At 54.4% G+C, this 17,361-nt stretch overlaps 1 protein-coding gene across 1 annotated transcript; it reads left to right on the plus strand.

The window, feature by feature from the left end:
• Positions 1–707: 707 nt before the first annotated feature.
• DUSP4 (dual specificity phosphatase 4) lies at positions 708–14,507 on the plus strand. Its single transcript, XM_055567200.1, has 4 exons — positions 708–1,553; positions 11,583–11,728; positions 12,695–12,914; positions 13,548–14,507. The coding sequence occupies exons 1-4, from the start codon at positions 1,121–1,123 to the stop codon at positions 13,931–13,933; spliced, it is 1,185 nt and encodes a 394-aa protein (XP_055423175.1). The 5' UTR covers positions 708–1,120; the 3' UTR covers positions 13,934–14,507.
• The last annotated feature ends 2,854 nt before the right edge of the window (positions 14,508–17,361 follow it).

Below are 17,361 nucleotides of genomic sequence, written 5' to 3' on the forward strand. Positions count from 1 at the left end.
GCTAAAGTCTGAGGAACTGCAATTGAAAAAAAAAAAACAACCAAAAACGCCTGGCGGGCCAAACGCGCTCCGTAAGGCTGGGGCGAGGAGGGCCTGGCAGGGCCGGCTGCTATGCGGCGTTTCCCAGTCCCCTTGGGTACTAGGGGCCCACCTGCGGGGTTGGCAAGGGGGAAGCGCGGAGGTAAACCGGGATGAAAGCTCAAAACCGAGTCCGGCCCTCCGCTAGGCCAGCTCGGCTGGCGATTTTTTTCCGCGGATCATCGCCGCCGCCACTGAGGCGAGGGTGCAGTGGCTGCAAGGCAGCTCGGGTCGGGCTGGACGCTAGCGGAGGCAGGGTAGAGGCGCCGCCACGCTCCATTCACAAAGTCCCGGCGCAGCCGCTCGCCTGCGGGTCGGAGGCCTCCTCCCTTTTCCTCTAGGTCTCGGTTTTATGAATGGGCCTGGCGGCGACCGCCGCGCGCCCTGTTTACTCCGCTCTTTGTGACGTCGCGTCCCCGTGACCAGGAGCGAGCGGCCGGCACTCCATTCACTCGCTGGGGCGTGCGGAGGAGGTGGGGCCGGAGGGGCGGGGGGAGCCGCCAGGGGGCGGGGAGCGGGCGCGGGGGGCGGGGCAGGGCTCGCGGCCCAGAATGGAAAGAGGCGGAGCCTCGCGAGATAGTAATGCATCTGCCCCCTCCCGGGGGAGAGCCGAGGAGCATTAATAAATCTATACGCCGAGGAGAGGAAACTCTGGCTGGGGCAGAGCGCGGAGCTCCGGCAGTTCGCGGGGAAACCGCGGCCGGAACGGCAGCGCAACGGGCGAAATACAATAGAGGCAACAACAGAAGGGAGCCCTCGTACCTCTCCCGTAAACACACTCCACTCCACTGCCACCTCCCCCTTGGCATCTTGCTGCCCGGCGCCCGAGGCCGCCCGGACTGCTATGTAACCGAGAAGCTGCGGGAGAAAGGGGAACCCGGGAGAAGAGGTTCGCCAGTGAAAGCCCCTAGGGGCCAAGTTTGCGGCCGCTTTTGCTCGCGCGCGCCCTTTCGTAGCCCCCCGCTCACCCCTTCCTGGAGCCCAGCTCGCCCGGGAGTCCCTCGCATCCTCGGGTGTCCAACAGACGCGGTTCCCGGCGACCATGGTGACGGTGGACGAGCTGCGGGAGATGGACTGCAGCGTGCTCAAAAGGCTGATGAACCGGGACGAGAACGGCGGCGGCGCGGGCGGTAGCGGCAGCCACGGCGCCCTGGGGCTGCTGAGCGGCGGCAAGTGCCTGCTGCTGGACTGCAGACCGTTCCTGGCGCACAGCGCGGGCTACATCCGAGGCTCGGTCAACGTGCGCTGCAACACCATTGTGCGGCGGCGGGCCAAGGGCTCCGTGAGCCTGGAGCAGATCCTGCCCGCCGAGGAGGAGGTGCGCGCCCGCCTGCGCTCCGGCCTCTACTCCGCCGTCATCGTCTACGACGAGCGCAGCCCGCGCGCCGAGAGCCTCCGTGAGGACAGCACCGTGTCGTTGGTGGTGCAGGCGCTGCGTCGCAACGCCGAGCGCACCGACATCTGCCTGCTGAAAGGTAAACGCGGGCGCCGGGCGCGAGCTGGAGGGTCGGTGCGGCGGGGCTGGGCGGCCTGCGCGTTAGTGGACAGGAGAAGAGGTGCCTGCGGGTGACTCGTGGCTGCGGGATGCCCCCTGAACGCTTCTTTGTGCGTATTTGTGTGCGCGCTGGTGTGCAAGGCTTCTGTGCATTTGTGTGCAAGCGCGAGCTCCTGAAGTCCTCAGAGATGGTGAGGGCTCAGTCACCTGCATTTCCGGACCCTTCCCGGCGATTCTGCATTTGTTTACACCAACGGTCTGGCCTTGCGGGAGAAGCTACTCAGCAGCTTTTCCACCTTCGAGTCCAGGGAAGCGCTCTCAAGTGCCACTCACTACGCGGGAGGTGGGGGACAGGTTAGGCCTGTTGGTTTGGCATGGCCGGGTCCCGCACCGAATCCGATTACGAGATTCCAAGACGTGGGGAAGAGAGGGAAGGAGGGTGAGCGCTGGGGTGCGATCGGTTCTGCGGCTCCTGCTGGAAATCAACCGTTCATAAATGCAAAAACGAGGGTCAGCTTGCGGGCTTGGTTGTGCCGCCCAACTCCGAGCTCCACCAGGAAGGGTGGCCAACCCCTCCCGCCTCGGGCTAGACCTAGGCTCCGGAGACGGAGGCGGGAGGTCCGAGTATTTGCCGGGGTCGCCAAGCGGGACGGGGCCTCTTAAATGAAGGCAGCCGAGAAGTAACGACCTTTTGTTCAGACTCAAGACTCTCAGATGGCGGCGCGTGCTTAAGTGCGAAACTCTCGGGAAGGGGAGATCTTACTAATCTGCAAGTCGGAAACTCCGAAAGGGCCTAGGGCTACCCAAGTACCTGGAAGGACCCGGGCGCCGGCCGCACCTGCCCGGCCAGGCCGGGAGCGGGCGAGTCGCTGGGGCCCTGCGGCGCTGCGCCCCTTCCACCCGCGCCGCATTCCGCGCATTCCTTAGCCCGCTGCGGGTCCTGGCCGCCCCAGGACCCGAGGGAGGCGTTTCGAACCCCAGCCATCAAAGGGCCGCCCCTTTCCCTGCCGGCGCCCCCGGCCCCCTCCCTCCTGCTCTTCCTCTCCGGACCCGCTCACCGGAGAGGAAGGGAGATGGGGCGGGAGGCGCGGCGGCGGAAACCTCTCCCCACCGCCCCTTCCAAAAGGCAGGACCACACGGCTCGGTGCCGGCGGGTCGGGCTGGCCCCTGTGAACAGCGGGGGGCTTTGTTCTCGGCAGTTGTTTCCTGGCCATTTGACCTGTCAGCTGCTGGGGAAATGCTGCTGTTGACCTTTGGTTGAACCACTAAGGCGATTTTGCTGATTTTTCTTTCTTTGCGAGGGCGGCCTTTGGCACCTCTGATTGGGCCCAGCGTTCCTCCCTTCTCCTCCCAGCGCTTTAAGGGAAAGTGCCAGGAAGGGCCTTGCACCGGAAGGATCAGGCGCTTAGCGAGGCGACCTGGGCGCAGGGGCCTAGGGGCCCCGGGCGCCGAGGTGTGCCGGGAGCCCAGTGGTCCCGGACCGGGTGGAGCGCGGGGATGGGGTCCCCGAGGTTGAGCACACCGCTCGTCCTCCTCTGCGTGGTGCTGGCGCACGTAGGGACAGTGAGAGAAATTTCTCTGGGACGAAAGCCCCTTCGAGTGGCAAGGGCTGGCCGCTGTGTTCTCCGAGCTGTGCTCACCTCGATCGCTCTGGATTTGGACCCCGATAGCACGCCTGCCTGCTCGGCTTCCGAACCCGGGACCCTTCTCGAGGCAGAGCGGACGCACGTGGCGTCTGGGTTCGTTTTGTTTTCCTTTTTTCCTGGAAGAAATCCAGAGAGGACCGCCCTAGGGTTTCCGGGCGCGCACTTAGGCCTCGCTCTTGGAGAGAGAAGCAGATTTTTAAGGTTCCCTCCTCGGGCTCACGGCACCTGCCTGGTTCCCCCGAATCCCGCCGGGAGAGCCCGGAGCCAGATCTGTACCGAGAGCCGCCCCGCGGGCCGGCCGCCGGCGCGAGGCAAATGCTAGTCTGTAGGGTCGGCAGTCCCCTGGCGGTTGGCGAGGTGCCTGGCCGAAGGAAAAGGAGTGCTTAAGGGCTGTTTCCTCCTGAGGCCTGCACTGCCTCCTGTTGCCTGACCCGGCGCGCGCAGGGGCGGACCGCTCGCTGCCTCTCCCAGACCGCATCCTCTGAGCTGGGGAGGGTCATGGCCTGGGTGTGGGGTCCAACTTCTCTTCATAGGCCCTCCCGGGAGGGGCCAGGAGAGGTTCAGCTGGGTCTTTCTAAGCAAAGGGAGCCTGCCTTTGGACGCAACCGCCGCCTAAAATTCACACAGTGTGGGGAGGGAGGGTATCTCCTTCCAGCTTGTTCTGCAGTGGTGATAGAACATCTTTGAGGTTAACTGGTTCAAATTCTATTCAGCTCAGCCTGTTTTCATTTAGGTGCTAAACAGAGGCGGTCTTCACACAGTTCCTCTTTCTTCTCCTTGCCTTCCCCTGCAAAGGAATCCCCCAGTAAGGGCAGAAGGAAATGGGCTCCCTTGGCGCTGCGGGGAGGTGCGCCTGGGGGCGGACAGTGCAGAAGCCAGCGAAACAGCAGGAAACGTGGGTTCCTCGCAGGAGGCCCTGGGGGCAGGAAACTAAAGGGAAACGGGAGGAGACAAGACCCTTAGATTTATCTTTAGTAAATACCTGAATTGATTAGGTGTTGGGTAATTTGGATGATTTCCCCCCCCCCGCCCCCCCCAGTTTGTTCCTTTATTTTGCAGGCAGTGGGGCCTTCTGTGCAACCATTCATGTGTGGTGGTGGGTGTGGAGTAAAAGTGGTCAGACATTAAGCCGTGGAAAACTGTTGATATCTGCCATCCTGGGGGGACAGTAAAAACAGCCGGATATTTTTAGAGGTTCTATTACCCTTCCTGGTCACAAGCTATGGACTTTTACCAATTAACTGTGTTTAAACAGATGATTTTTCTATTTATGCCACTTTGAAGGGCAGTTGGTTATATATTACAGGTAGTTAATAACTAATACCACAGGCAAGGATTCATAGCTTTACTTAAGATTAAGGCAATGCTAGCTGGCCTTTACAATTCCTAATAATACCCAAGGTTTGCTAAAAGCAGTAACCCAAATCACTACATTTTCTGGTCCTTTGGCTAGTTAATCTTCCCACTGGGGTAAAACTCATTTTATTGAAAACCCTGTAAGGCATTTTGGGACAGTTTAGAGATTTCAGCTTTTCAGATTTAATTATAGTACACATCTCTTTTGAAATCCCTTTCTCTTTCTTTCATAGATCCTTGGTTTAGGGTTTTAGACCCTCTCCCCCCAGTAGAGAAAGGCAAAAAGAGCATTTTTCTTACCTTAATAGACGTCATTCTTTACTTCCCACATCCCCCCAATAAGAGATCAGTCTGTTACACAGAAGATTTCAGGTATAAAAACATTATCTTACTTTTTCTTCTATCTAAAGTTCTTCTCAGCCTGTGACCTTTGTCAGTTCTTACTCAAGTTCTGATTGAAAAGCTGTCCTGGAGCTGTTTTGAGAAATTGGGAAGATCAATATACTCCAGCTTCTCCTTCCAAGTTGGAAGTCTCATACTCGATGGTCCCCAAGCCTGATCATAGAGACCTGACGTGATAGCTTCCGTGTGAACAGCGACTAAGGCCCATCCTGAGAGCTGTGGGCAGAGGTCAGGTGGCTGTGTTCCATCTTTTCTCTTTCTGTGTCCATCTGCCCTGCCCATCCTCATTTCCAGGTCAGTGGCACCAAACGGCAGAGTCCTGGGGGATGCTAAGGGCAGCTCTTTCACCCAAAGGCAAAAGGACTGGCTTTTCTCCTTGCAAACAGGACACGATATACCCATGACAGCAGAGAACTGTTAGAATTACAAACATAAAAATAAAGGTAGGCCTTAAGGGAAATTCCTAACCCAGAGTGTGAGACTTTAAAGAATTATAAAGAATTAGGCAAAGTCACTACTCTTTGCATCATCTGCACTGGATGGTTCCAGTAGGTGTTGACTGAGAGTGACAGCCTGATTGTCAGGAAGTCCATCTCGGCTCCCTTGGGCTTGTCTTGGATGCTTACAGGAAAGGTAGGCCCACAGAGAACTCAGAGAGGAGAAAGGGTGACCTTTTTAAAGAGCCAAGGAATTCCTTAAAAAAAATCAGAACATCCGAAACCAGATAGCTGGGTTCCTTCCTGGAAGGCAGTTCCCGTTTAACAAAGAGGAAGTTGGGGAGGAAGAAATGAAGACTAGACGGAAGCCAGATTGCTGAAGGGAGCAGATGGCAGAGAAGTACCTGGAGGGGCTGCAAGCGAGATCCAGCCTAGAGTGTGACCTCGCGTGTCCAGCCAGCTGCCCGGGACACCAGAGGTAGCAGACCCAGGACCCAGAGGTCTCGGCCGGTAACTCGGAGGTGAGGAGCCCATACATGTAAACCGGAAGTCTTGGAAATTCTCAAAGCCAAAGGACCTTCAGATGTCCCCAGACTTTGCCTGCTGGGCAGTGTTTGATATTGATAAGATGTCCCAGGACAGCAAGACCATGAGCCCTGTTTGTGAACAGGTTGATATGTGAGTGCAAAGAGAGTAACAGGGAAAAAGTGGCAGCCACGTTAAGATCTGCGACCATCGTCACCACCAAGAGGCTGTCCTTCCCGTCACAGACCCCGTTAAGAGTCCTATTATGGCGAGGTGACGGGTACCACAGCAGCCTGCCCTTTCAAAGGACTTCTCACACATCTCCCCCGCCCCACCTGCATGAGCAGGGGGCAGCCAGTTTCACGGTTTCTGTCAACTTTGAAAACTGCCTCGCTGTCCGTGTGAGAAGACGAGAAGAACACAGAGTTGAACTGTAGGCGTAGTTATTCCTCAAGGAAGTTGGGTAGAAAATTATAGTCCTTTCTGCCCCGCCCCCCCAGACGCTCCAGTTTTAAAATTAAGATGAGAAAATGAGAGCTTTAAGGCTAGAAGGTATATTATTAAATAAGAACACGGGAAAAACAGGTCAAAATTAGTCAGCCTATCTGCTACCGAATTACATGCGACAGGACGTAGGAAAAAAAAAATGGTGGGAATTCACTGGCAAATGTGTTGTGAGATTGTGTTCAGAAGGTGGAAATACACAGGTCTGATGGAAATATACCTGCTGTCAGTTGGTAGTCAGTTCATGACCATTCAGGAGCACAGAATGTTGGAACTTCAAGATAGCGTCTGGAATCCTTGCATTCTGAGGGTGGAAAACGGGGCTTAGGAGGGGATGTGTCTCTTCCAGCTCCCACAGTCAGAGCTGGGGCTCCTCTGCACCCGTCTGCCTACCCCCCCATCCTGCATAGCTCCAAGGCCACAGGATAGACGCTCTCCCATCCCACCCCACCGTGTCTACAGTGGCAATAAACTTTCCCTCTTATGAGTTCTGGATAAAGCTTGGAGATCTAAATCTAGCTCTTGGGACTTCCCTGGTGGTCCAGTGGCTAAGACTGTGCACTCCCAGTACAAGCAGCACAGGTTCTATCCCTGGTCGGGGAACTAAGATCCTGCATGCTGCAGGATGTGGTCAAAGATAAAAAAATACAAGTCAATCTTGCTCTTGCTGAAAGGGTCATGGCTATGGTACCTGCACAGATGTGAGCTGGGGAGGCAGGCACTGAGGAGAGAGGCTGGGAACAGTCTTCTTCCCCGCCACCCACCATAAGAAACTGATTTTCGTTTCCATCAGGACCTAGTATAGGGCTACTCTATATACTTCTAGAGGAGCTTTTTTTTAAAAGTGAAATGATCCATGTGTTTATTACGTAATTTGAGCTCTTGAAATACACTTCCCCCCAAGAGATGTAAGACATGAGTGGTGTCCTGCAACAGCTCACGCCCGGGCCAGGTGTCTGTCGCCCTGTACTGGGCTCGTGCCCCACTGCAGCACGTGCCGTGTACAGTCTGGGAGAAGAAGAGCCAGCAAGTGCCTTTAAGTGCCAGGGGAGTCCCTGTGATGGGGACCATCACTGTGAAACCAGAGTGCCATGAAATTACACCCTCTATAAATGCAGTGCCTCCAAGTTGTTTTTATTCTGTTTCATTAAATTAAAAAAAGATGCTGGCCACGACTCCTTTATAACTACCTGGAGTTTGAAAAACATCAGAGAGAAGCAGAGTCCAGTGAAATATCAGCAGTGCCCTGTTCACATTCTTTCTATTTCTGCATCAAAATTCTTTCCTAGAGTGATGGAGGGTGGTCCCTGAGAGAAGGGCCACTGGAGAAGCAGCGGTGGGGAAGCACCAGGATGGGCTCCTGATGACCAGGGTCCAAGTGACTTTGAGGCCCCTTCTGGAGAAGGCAGTACTCCACTCCAGTACTCTTGCCTGGAAAATCCCATGGATGGAAGAGCCTGGTGGGCTGCAGTCCGTGGATTCGCTGAGTCGGACACAACTGAGCGACTTCACTTTCACTTTTCACTTTTCATGCATTGGAGAAGGAAATGGCAACCCACTCCAGTGTTCTTGCCTGGAGACTCCCAGGGACGGGGAGCCTGGTGGGCTGCCGTCTGTGGGGTCGCACAGAGTTGGACATGACTGAAACGATTTAGCAGCAGCAGCAGCAGCTGTGGGCTGAATGCCCTTACATGGGGGCCACCATGCAATTCAGTTTTCTCTTCTGTTAAATTGGGGCTCAGCACGCCTTCTTCCAGGGCTGCTGGTTGGATACCAGGGTGGGAAGAGCCTGACACATAATGAACATTTCCTTTTAAGAGGGTCTGTCATTTTTATTAACCTGGATCGGAGTGTGATCTTGTGGGGTGTGGACTGAATGGCCCCTGACCTGCACTCCTGTGTCTGCACTGCATCACTCGGGAGCTCCCGACCCCACAAGGGTGTGTTCTACTCATCTGAGGTCCTGGCCTGACTGCAGCTCCTGGGCCCCAGAAGGAGGTCCTTTGCTGATGCCCCTCGTAACTACCAGCCACAGATCCCCCCAAAGCTAATGATGGCTCCGGAGGGAAATCCTTTCCGTTGATCCCATGTCAGGGACGCCACCCTCCCTTTGCTCCTGTCTCCAGAGCGAAAGAACTTTTCAGTAATCATTTTGCCGCTTCGTTGTAATGGTGCCTTTTCCTGACCACTGCTATCTCTCTGTCCTGTTACATGCAGCCTTGCGGAGATGACAGATAGCCCCCCCTTTCAAGCCTGGTCTGGTCTCTGGGCCCGCCTGTGCCCTCCCCCATCCCCCACACCTGCCACACCCCCAGGGTCAGCTGCAGGCTGGGGACCCCTCCAGGGTTCTGCTGCTCCCTGGGGATTGATTGATGGTCAGCCCTGGAGGTAGCAGATGTCCTTGACTGGGCAGGGGACGTGGGACGCAGGAAGTGCCTGGTACCTGTTCTTCTGCTGCCTAACTACCAGCTCTCCAGATGCCCACTGGAAAAAAGAAGGAAAGCCCAGGAGGAGAAAGCTGTCCTGAGTGTGAGAAGTTGTGAGTGAAGCTGGAGTCCCCTTAGGTACCGAAGAAGGAAATGTTCATTGAGTGTCTCCCTGGGGCCAGGCACAGCGCACGCTGGCTGTTCCAGTCAGTCCCCACCAGAGACTCCCGGCCTGGAAGTTTCATTACATTTTACAAATGAGGAGGAGGCTCCGAGAGGTTCAGTGATGTCTCCAGGCTGCACAGCCTATGATTCATTCACAGGGCTGGCATTTCAACTCAGAGCTGTGCATCTGACTGCAAAGGCAAGGCTTTTTCCCTTCCGTCTGATGCCCTGGTCCGTGCCTTCTCAGCAACGGGAAGAACGTTCTTTCTACCACTGAGGCTCCTTGGCTCCTTCAGCCCTAAGGGCTACTGGTTCTCTATGACCTTGGAGCCTCGCCCTGACCCTCCTGTGACTCTGCTGGCCTGCCCGTCCAGGTGATGAGCTTTTGGGAGGGCACCCCTCAACGTCTTGTATCTCTTTGAGATGTATTTTAATGTTCAAATTATGTAATAAACACACAGATCCTTTCACTCAGTTTTTCAGATCCTCTAGAAGTACAGAGGAGCAAGTAATGGTGTTTCATATAGATGGTCAACATCGGTTTGGGGATGGACCAATTCTCCTTTTACTTTCTCCAAAGGGCAGCATTTCCCGAAGTTTCCATCCCAGAGGCCCATCCCAGGGGCTTCAGCTAAAGGCACTTGCCGGCTTTCATTGCTCATAGCCTGCGTTGGGGGCGGAAGCGCTGGCAGGTTTATAGGCGAAAGGGAGGGCTGCTTCTGACAAGAAGTCCACTCAGCCGCTAGCACCTCTGAAGAGGGCAGGACTGGGCCCTCCAGCAGGTTTTCCCTCCAGGGAGGCTGGTCATTATGACTCAGCGGTGCGAGGGCCTGTGACCAGAGAAATGGCCATTTATAGCCTGGGGGAGGGAAACCAGGAGCCTCCTGCTCAGAGAGGAAAAAATGTCTGCCCTGTTTCTGGAAGCCTTATGATGTGGCAAACGATCATTTTCTTTCCTCTCCGAAGCGGTAGTGTCAGTGGTTGGGATTCAGGGCAAGGAATTGACTAACCGTCACATGTTGGAAAACTGCTTTGAATGGTCGGGATAGAGAGCAATAGCAGCCCCCCATCACTTAGTCATAAAGGTGTAATGGGCCAGCTGCCTATGTGACCATCCGTTGAGTGGTTGTTCCACAACCTGCAGACCCTGCTGAGTTCATTTATAATCTATTTTTGGTCCAATAGAAACTGCAAAATAAAAATACAAGCAGGGGGACTTCCCTGTTGGTCCAGGGGTTGAGACTTCACCTTCCAATGCAGGGGGCGCAGGTGTGATCCCCCTGATTGGGGAGCTGAGATCCCACCTGCCTCAGGGCTAAGAAGCCAAAACACAAAACGGAAGCAGTGCACGCATACTCAGTCGTGTTCGACTCTTTGTGACGCCGTGGACTGTAGCCGCCAGGCTCCTCCATCCATGGGACTCTCCAGGCGAGAATACTGGAGTGGGTTGCCATGCCCTCCTGCAGGGGATCTTCCTGACCCAGGGATTGAACCTGCGTGCATCTCCTGCACTGCAGACAGATTCTTTACCACTGTGCCACCTGGGACGCCCCCCACACACATCCAGTCAAGACTCCAGAAATGGTCCACAACAAAAAATTAAAACAAAAACAAAAACAAAAAAACCCAAGCAGGGCCAAACCTTGACAATAATAGATGGTAAGTTTCCCGCAAAGCAAAGTCCCAGAGTGCACAAGAAAATCAGAGACACAGGCTGACTGTCTCTTCTTGGTGTGTTTCCCTGCCCGCCTCCTCCTGCGTCTCTGCCCACCCCTGCCCAGCCGCCTTTGCCTGAATGGCACTAATGGTACTCCACAGAAGCTGGCCATTTGTCTCCTTTTACTTAAACGACCTTCCTTCCCCGGAAGATGATTCCGCAGAGAACCATTCCAGGGCTTAGCAACTGTCAGGTCAGGAAATCCTCCCGTGCCCCAAACCTGGATGAGGCAAGAGGGATTTGTTTAGATTTAAGCCCGTTTCCTCTCGTTTTGGCCCCTTGTTGATGGAACAGCTGTTCATGAGGCTGTGTGATTGGCATCTGTTCTGTTGCTGAGGTCCAGAAGGTCTGGTGCCAGGATAATAGTTTTTTTATTCTCTCCCACACTAGAGAACCTCCCTAAAAGAAGAGCTGGAGTTGGGGGATGACAGACATCTTTGAGGGTCCCAGGACTCAATTGTGGCCTCATGGAAACCCCTAGTGGCTCTTCCCTCTTTCTTTGTCATCACTGTAAAGAAAGCATTCCTTCTTCATCTCCCCCTGCACATCCTCCTTTGTGTATCTGCATTCTAAACCGAAGTCTTGTCCCTAAAGCTTTTTTCCAGCTTTTAGGATGCATTCTTCCCCAAGGCAGTCTTCCCATCTCTGGAAGAAGGGCTCCTTAACCATTATCTCTGGGCCCACAGCGCCACCCAGTGGCCAATGTAGGTGCAACCAGCCCTAGCTTCCCAACAGCTCTCCTCTATGAAGGGTAGGGTTCAAGATCTCCCCCGGTTTGGTTTCCTGGTTGTTCAGTGACCCCATTAACCCGAGCATCTTTCTCCTTTACAGGTGGCTATGAGAGGTTCTCCTCCGAGTACCCAGAATTCTGTTCGAAGACCAAGGCTCTGGCAGCCATCCCACCTGCTGTGCCCCCAAGCACGGCAGAGTCCTTGGACCTGAGCTGCAGCTCCTGTGGAACCCCACTGCATGACCAGGTGCGGGCTGAGATCAGACTTCTGCTTGGAGAGGCTCAGGACTCAGGGCCTCAATGCTGGGTGAATTGATGAACCCTGAGTGTTGGGATGTGACCTTAGGTGGAATCCATTATTCCTTTGAAATTCTTCCCCTTCTTCTCTCATTACCCTTACATAAAAAAAGAATGTAAAGACATAAGTCCCTGACTTCTCTCCCAGAGTTATGTGCAGACAAGCAAGGAGCCCAGAAGTGTGTGGGCTGCTCTGTAGGAAGCTGAGACCCCAGCCCTGGCTCACAACAGTCAGAGCTGTCCGCCCCCCATACAACCTAATCGTAAATGCTAAGTGAACATCAGTGGACAACCAGCCCTTCTAAGAAAACCAGCTCATGCCACTGTGATTCTTACGAGCACGCCCCTTCCAGCCCTCTCCTTTACACAGAGATGGACTAAATTGATGGGGTCCCACAACTCTGCTCCGCAAATCCCACATCACTTGTGTTGATCCGCCTCAGAATCATGTCATTAGCAAAGCCAACATAACCTCCTTTTGCCAGGCTCCCTCCTCTTGTCTTTGAGGTTGCTGTGGCGTCTGTTTTTGACCTGCAGCAAGTAGCTTAGTGGTAGCAGGTGTAAGCTCCTCACATCACAAACGATGGAACAAGGCCAGTGTTGTGTCTTCTGCTTCATTGGTCACGGGGGGTTGGAGGTGGGGGGGGAGGTGGGCTGCTTGAACCAGAGAGGGGGGCCCAGCATCAAGGCCAGAGAGGTACCACTGAGCGCATCACTCCCTCCCGGAGCCCCAGCAGGACACGGGGAGACCTGGAGGGGCTGTGTCCACAGGCCATCTTCCCAGGGCCCGTGACAGCATCCCCCCTGCCCCGCCCCAGACTGGCTCCCCTTTCCCCATCCCACCACCCCAGCCCTCTGCCCGCTGTCTTACAGTTACGATGTTTGGGGGGGGCCCCTTTGTTATCCCCTTCTGCAGGGGGGTCCGGTGGAGATCCTGCCCTTCCTCTACCTCGGCAGTGCCTATCACGCGGCCCGCAGGGACATGCTGGATGCCCTGGGCATCACGGCCTTGCTGAATGTCTCCTCCGACTGCCCGAACCACTTCGAAGGACACTATCAGTACAAGTGTATCCCGGTGGAGGACAATCACAAGGCCGACATCAGCTCCTGGTTCATGGAGGCCATCGAGTACATTGGTAGGCTGGCCCTGGCCGGGGCACTGGGTTCAGGGATGGGGCGCTGGGTGCAAGGCTGGCAGAGACAGGAAGCGAGGGAAGAGGGAACCACTTAGAGCTGGAGTGTTGAAGGAGGGACTTAGAAAGGGCCCTGCCAGAGGGTGCCTATTTTCCCTCTTTCTCAGTAGGAAGGCTGACCCTTGGGGTGTTGAGTCACCCAGGGGTATGAAGATGGACTTACACAAACCGCAGGCATTGGTAGCTGATAGAGCCAAGAACTTTTGCCTTGGATGTCCCACCTGCCAAGCAGATGAGACTTAGGGGTGGGGAGGAAGACACAGAGAGAACTGGGTCATTGTTCTCCTGCAAATGAAAACCCCTCCGTGTGTGCTGGCCCTTGGCTTTAGCATGTGTATTTCCTAAGCCTGGCACATTTGTATGGTTAAGTCTCCAAAACAGCCTAGAACCGACGGCACTCCCTGGCCCCTTGGGTTTCCTCTCTCCCGGCGTCAGCCTCAGAGGGCTGTTCCTTCTGTGGTTCAGAGGAAGGGCTCCGACCAATGCTTATCAGATCCTCCCCCCAGCGCCCTTGTTCCGCCCGCGGGAAGGACGGGGACTTGGGGACACTAACGGGCTCGTGGCTCTCTGCCCCAGATGCGGTGAAGGACTGCCGCGGGCGCGTGCTCGTGCACTGCCAGGCTGGCATCTCCCGCTCGGCCACCATCTGCCTGGCCTACCTGATGATGAAGAAGCGCGTGCGGCTGGAGGAGGCCTTCGAGTTCGTCAAGCAGCGGCGGAGCATCATCTCTCCCAACTTCAGCTTCATGGGGCAGCTGCTGCAGTTCGAGTCGCAGGTGCTGGCCACGTCCTGCGCGGTGGAGGCCGCCAGCCCCTCGGGGCCCCTGCGCGAGCGGGGCAAGGCCACCCCCACGCCCACGTCGCAGTTCGTCTTCAGCTTCCCGGTCTCTGTGGGGGTGCACCCGGCCCCCAGCAGCCTGCCCTACCTGCACAGCCCCATCACCACCTCCCCCAGCTGTTAGAATCCTCGGAACGCCCCCCCACCCCTACACCAGCCCACGTTGGGTGGGGCCCTGTGGCCCGGTAGCAGGTCCGGACTGACCCGCAGGGGGCCTGGCAACCAAGCTCCTTCCATCCATCTCTCTGGCCGACCGTGGGGCCAGCTAGAATGGCAATAAGGACCTCGAATACATATTTAAACGCAAACAAAACACTCCAACTTAGAGCAATAACGGCGTCCTCGGCAGGCAGGGAAGAGCTGGGGCTTGGTTTGTGTGTCAGTTTTAGTTTTCAGATAGGAATTTCTTACCTCATTTTTTTTTTTTTAAGCAGTAAGGCTTGAAGTTAGGAAACCCACAGATCCTGGCAAATGTGCTCTCCCGGTTTTATTAGGGGGAGGGGGGTGGAGGGGAGGCAAAGGGCGGAAAACAAGTTGACCAGAAGTGCCTGCTTCTGTGTGCTTGGTCCTTTTGTTTGTTGTAGTTACAGGAATTTTTTTTTTTTTTTTTTTAAGAAATCTTTTAGGACATGGTTTTCCTTTTTAACTCGCCATCAACAGGTGAATACTTATGCTTAATAATAAATAAAAGTATTTATTGAGAATTTCCTCAGAGTATGTAAGTACACAAAGTCTAGGGACCGTGTCTTTAGTATTCTAAAGACACGGTCCCTAGACTTTGTACCGGCGGAGCACAGCAGCGTGCAGACGTCAATGCAGTGAGGTGGTGTGTTCGAGATGGCGTGACGATCAGCCTGCATTTGCTACCGCTGGGAAGGGGGCAGGGTGGGAGGAGGAGAAAGGGAAGGGAGGGCGTTGTTAGTGTTGACCCTGGGTATCTGTGGGAGATTGGTTCCAGCACCCCCTCCTTCCATCGCGGATACCAGAATCTGTGGGTGTGTACATCCGCATATAGCGCATCCTTGAATATCGACTGGAGACTATCTTTGAAGTTGGTTCTTGGGCACATGGACCACCGAAGCTATTTGAAACCGCAACCATGCAACCGTTTCGGATGATCAGTAACTCAGTTTGGCGGTGGAAGCATTTTTCTCCTAGACCTGCCCGAGAACTTATATATCATCTGTGATAAATGCCATATCGTTTAAGGTGCTCCTAAAATTAAAATTGGGTGCAGTTCAGATTTTCCTGCAGCAAATCATTTGCCAAGGTCCTTGGGGAACCCAGCTAATAAGAGATAGACCCGAAAGGGAAGTGGAAGCACCAATTTTTTTTCTTCTTTTTGCCTAAATCAGAGATTTGTAAAGTGAATAGGTGAATAAAAAGAAGGGCCTGGACACCCCACTGGAGGTCTTGTGGAAGATTAGGACAGCAAGACAGCATGAGTGAGGAGTCAGGCAGACTCTTTGCGGGGAAGCTGGTTTCTGGATGGGCATTAGAGTGCCAGAGTAGAATCCTTTCTTGAGATAATGCCGTTTTCAGGGGGCCTTTCCAAATAGAGGAGTGGCTTTTGGAACAAGGAGCAGGTGGGTTGGGCTTGGGGGGAGGGAGGAGGGAACTAACCACGGGTTATTTAACTTATAGTATTGTGGAACAGTGTTGTTACCCAGTGCCAGGTTAGCAGTAATTCCAAACTTGTCTAGAAGTGAGAGCATGCTTTAGGTTTTGCTTTTTGGGGTTGTTTTTGCCCTCTGAGGATCGAAGTGCTGCTTACCCATTAATAACTTCAAGCCTCGATGTCAGCATAGTGTCGGAATGCTCCTTCTGTCCCCACGTCCCAGACAGGACTAGGTTCCTCACGTTTCCTTCCATGAACATGAACCTGGCATCATTTGTCTTACCTTTGTCAAGCCCTGTCTTGGGTGTGGCCAGAGCTCCCACTTCCTGTTTTTAGAAAAGCCCAAGGCCTCCTCCTTTCCTGGGAGCTGCTTGGTTGAACCCCTCCTGAAGACGTGGAGGGGTCGGGCTCATGACACTGGGCCTACTGAGAGAGCTCAGCTGGACGTTCCTTGTCTTCCTTGATTCCTGGAAGTTGCTTCATGTTTTGTGATGAATTGCGGTCGAATGGGCTCCACTGCTGGAAAAGTGTGGGTTCCCACAGACAGACAGGTCCGCAGGAGGGACTGCTTGAAGGGGGAGGGAAAGTAGCTTAGAACAGATTAACTTTTTACAGAATGAGTGTACATTTGCCAAAATCTGTGTATCGTGCTTTCCCAGACTCCCGGATTCCAGCTGCCCAGACAGTCAGAGCCCAGGACCCGCCCCGACTGGGTCTCTTCCCTGCTTTCCAATTCAAGTCTCGTGTTGCAGTGTCAAACCACTATTTATAAAGCCATTTTCTTTGTACTTGATAACAGTGTGAGTCCCCAAACCCTTAGAAATCAAATAGGAAATGGGCTTGATTGGAATCGGGGATTTGGGGTCACTGTCTACTTTTACCATCAGAAGCCTCTTTGATGACTTGCAAGAAAGAGCTCTGATGAAGACGGCATCACGAGGTCCCTCCAAACAGCCACTGGGTTTCAACAGGTGTCTCTCCCATGAAGTGATTTCTGGTGACATGCAATTTCTGTCGCAGTCAGAAAGCTTTGCCACTTTGATCCATGGTGACCTGTGCTGTTGACTCACTGGATCATGTATAGAGACTGGAGAATGCTGCTGTTCCCTCCAGTGTCTTTGTGACTCCAGGGTGTGGGTGGAGCCCCCCCACCCCCAGGCAGTGTTATACTGAAGCCACCTGTGAGCTGGTGGCAGGGAGCTCCCACCCTTAGTCTTGGCCTCTGAGGCCGTTTTCCTCAGATGTCCATTCTAGCCTGATTCTAGAGTTGATTCTGATTCTGTATGAGAAAAAAATCCAAAATCCTTGGGAAGATGGGCAGAGGGAGGTGGGATGGGTAATTTCAATGTGAGGGGAGGGAGCCGTGAGATCAGAGTTTGGCCACCAGCGTTTGTTGGTAAAGTAGGGGTTTGCCTTGGCTTCCCATTAGCCCAGACGAGGTACACCAGGAATTCTGGAGGAGGGACCTGGGCATCAGTAGGTTTCAAAGCTCCCCAAGTGCTGTCCTTGCATAACTGAGTTTGGGAAACTTAGCCTTCTGGATGGCAAGGTGCTGTTGGAGGCCGGGGCTTAATAACACAGAGCTGGCTTGTGTGGCAGAAACCATAGCAGACAGTTGTCCCTGGCCCTGTGTGGCCCCAGCTCTGCTGAGGGACAATATGGGTTCTGTCAGGAGCTCACGGGACCTAAGACCTAGACGAGGTCCCTTTTCACGCCCCTTGAAAGCTGATCTGTGGTTGATAAGGAACTGAAGAACGTCTCTGGCTGTCAGTGCTCTTCTTTGCAAGTTTGTTTATCAAGAAGTACGGAGAGGGACTTCACTAGCAGTCCAGCCCCGTGCTTCTAATGCAGGGGGTGTGGGTTCGATCCCTGGTCAGGGAACTAAGATCCCACATGTTGCATGGTGCAGTCGGAAAAAAAACAAAGGATGGAGA

Source organism: Bubalus kerabau, chromosome 2 (genome assembly GCF_029407905.1).
Source record: "Bubalus kerabau isolate K-KA32 ecotype Philippines breed swamp buffalo chromosome 2, PCC_UOA_SB_1v2, whole genome shotgun sequence".
Classification (NCBI taxonomy): domain Eukaryota; kingdom Metazoa; phylum Chordata; class Mammalia; order Artiodactyla; family Bovidae; genus Bubalus; species Bubalus kerabau.

Coding starts and splice junctions, on each gene's coding strand:
- DUSP4 (XM_055567200.1), top strand. CDS start 1,121: ATGGTGACGGTGGACGAGCTGCGGGAGATGGACTGCAGCGTGCTCAAA. Junction 11,729..12,694: donor GAACCCCACTGCATGACCAG/GTGCGGGCTGAG, acceptor CCCCTTCTGCAG/GGGGGTCCGGTGGAGATCCT. Junction 12,915..13,547: donor GGAGGCCATCGAGTACATTG/GTAGGCTGGCCC, acceptor TCTCTGCCCCAG/ATGCGGTGAAGGACTGCCGC.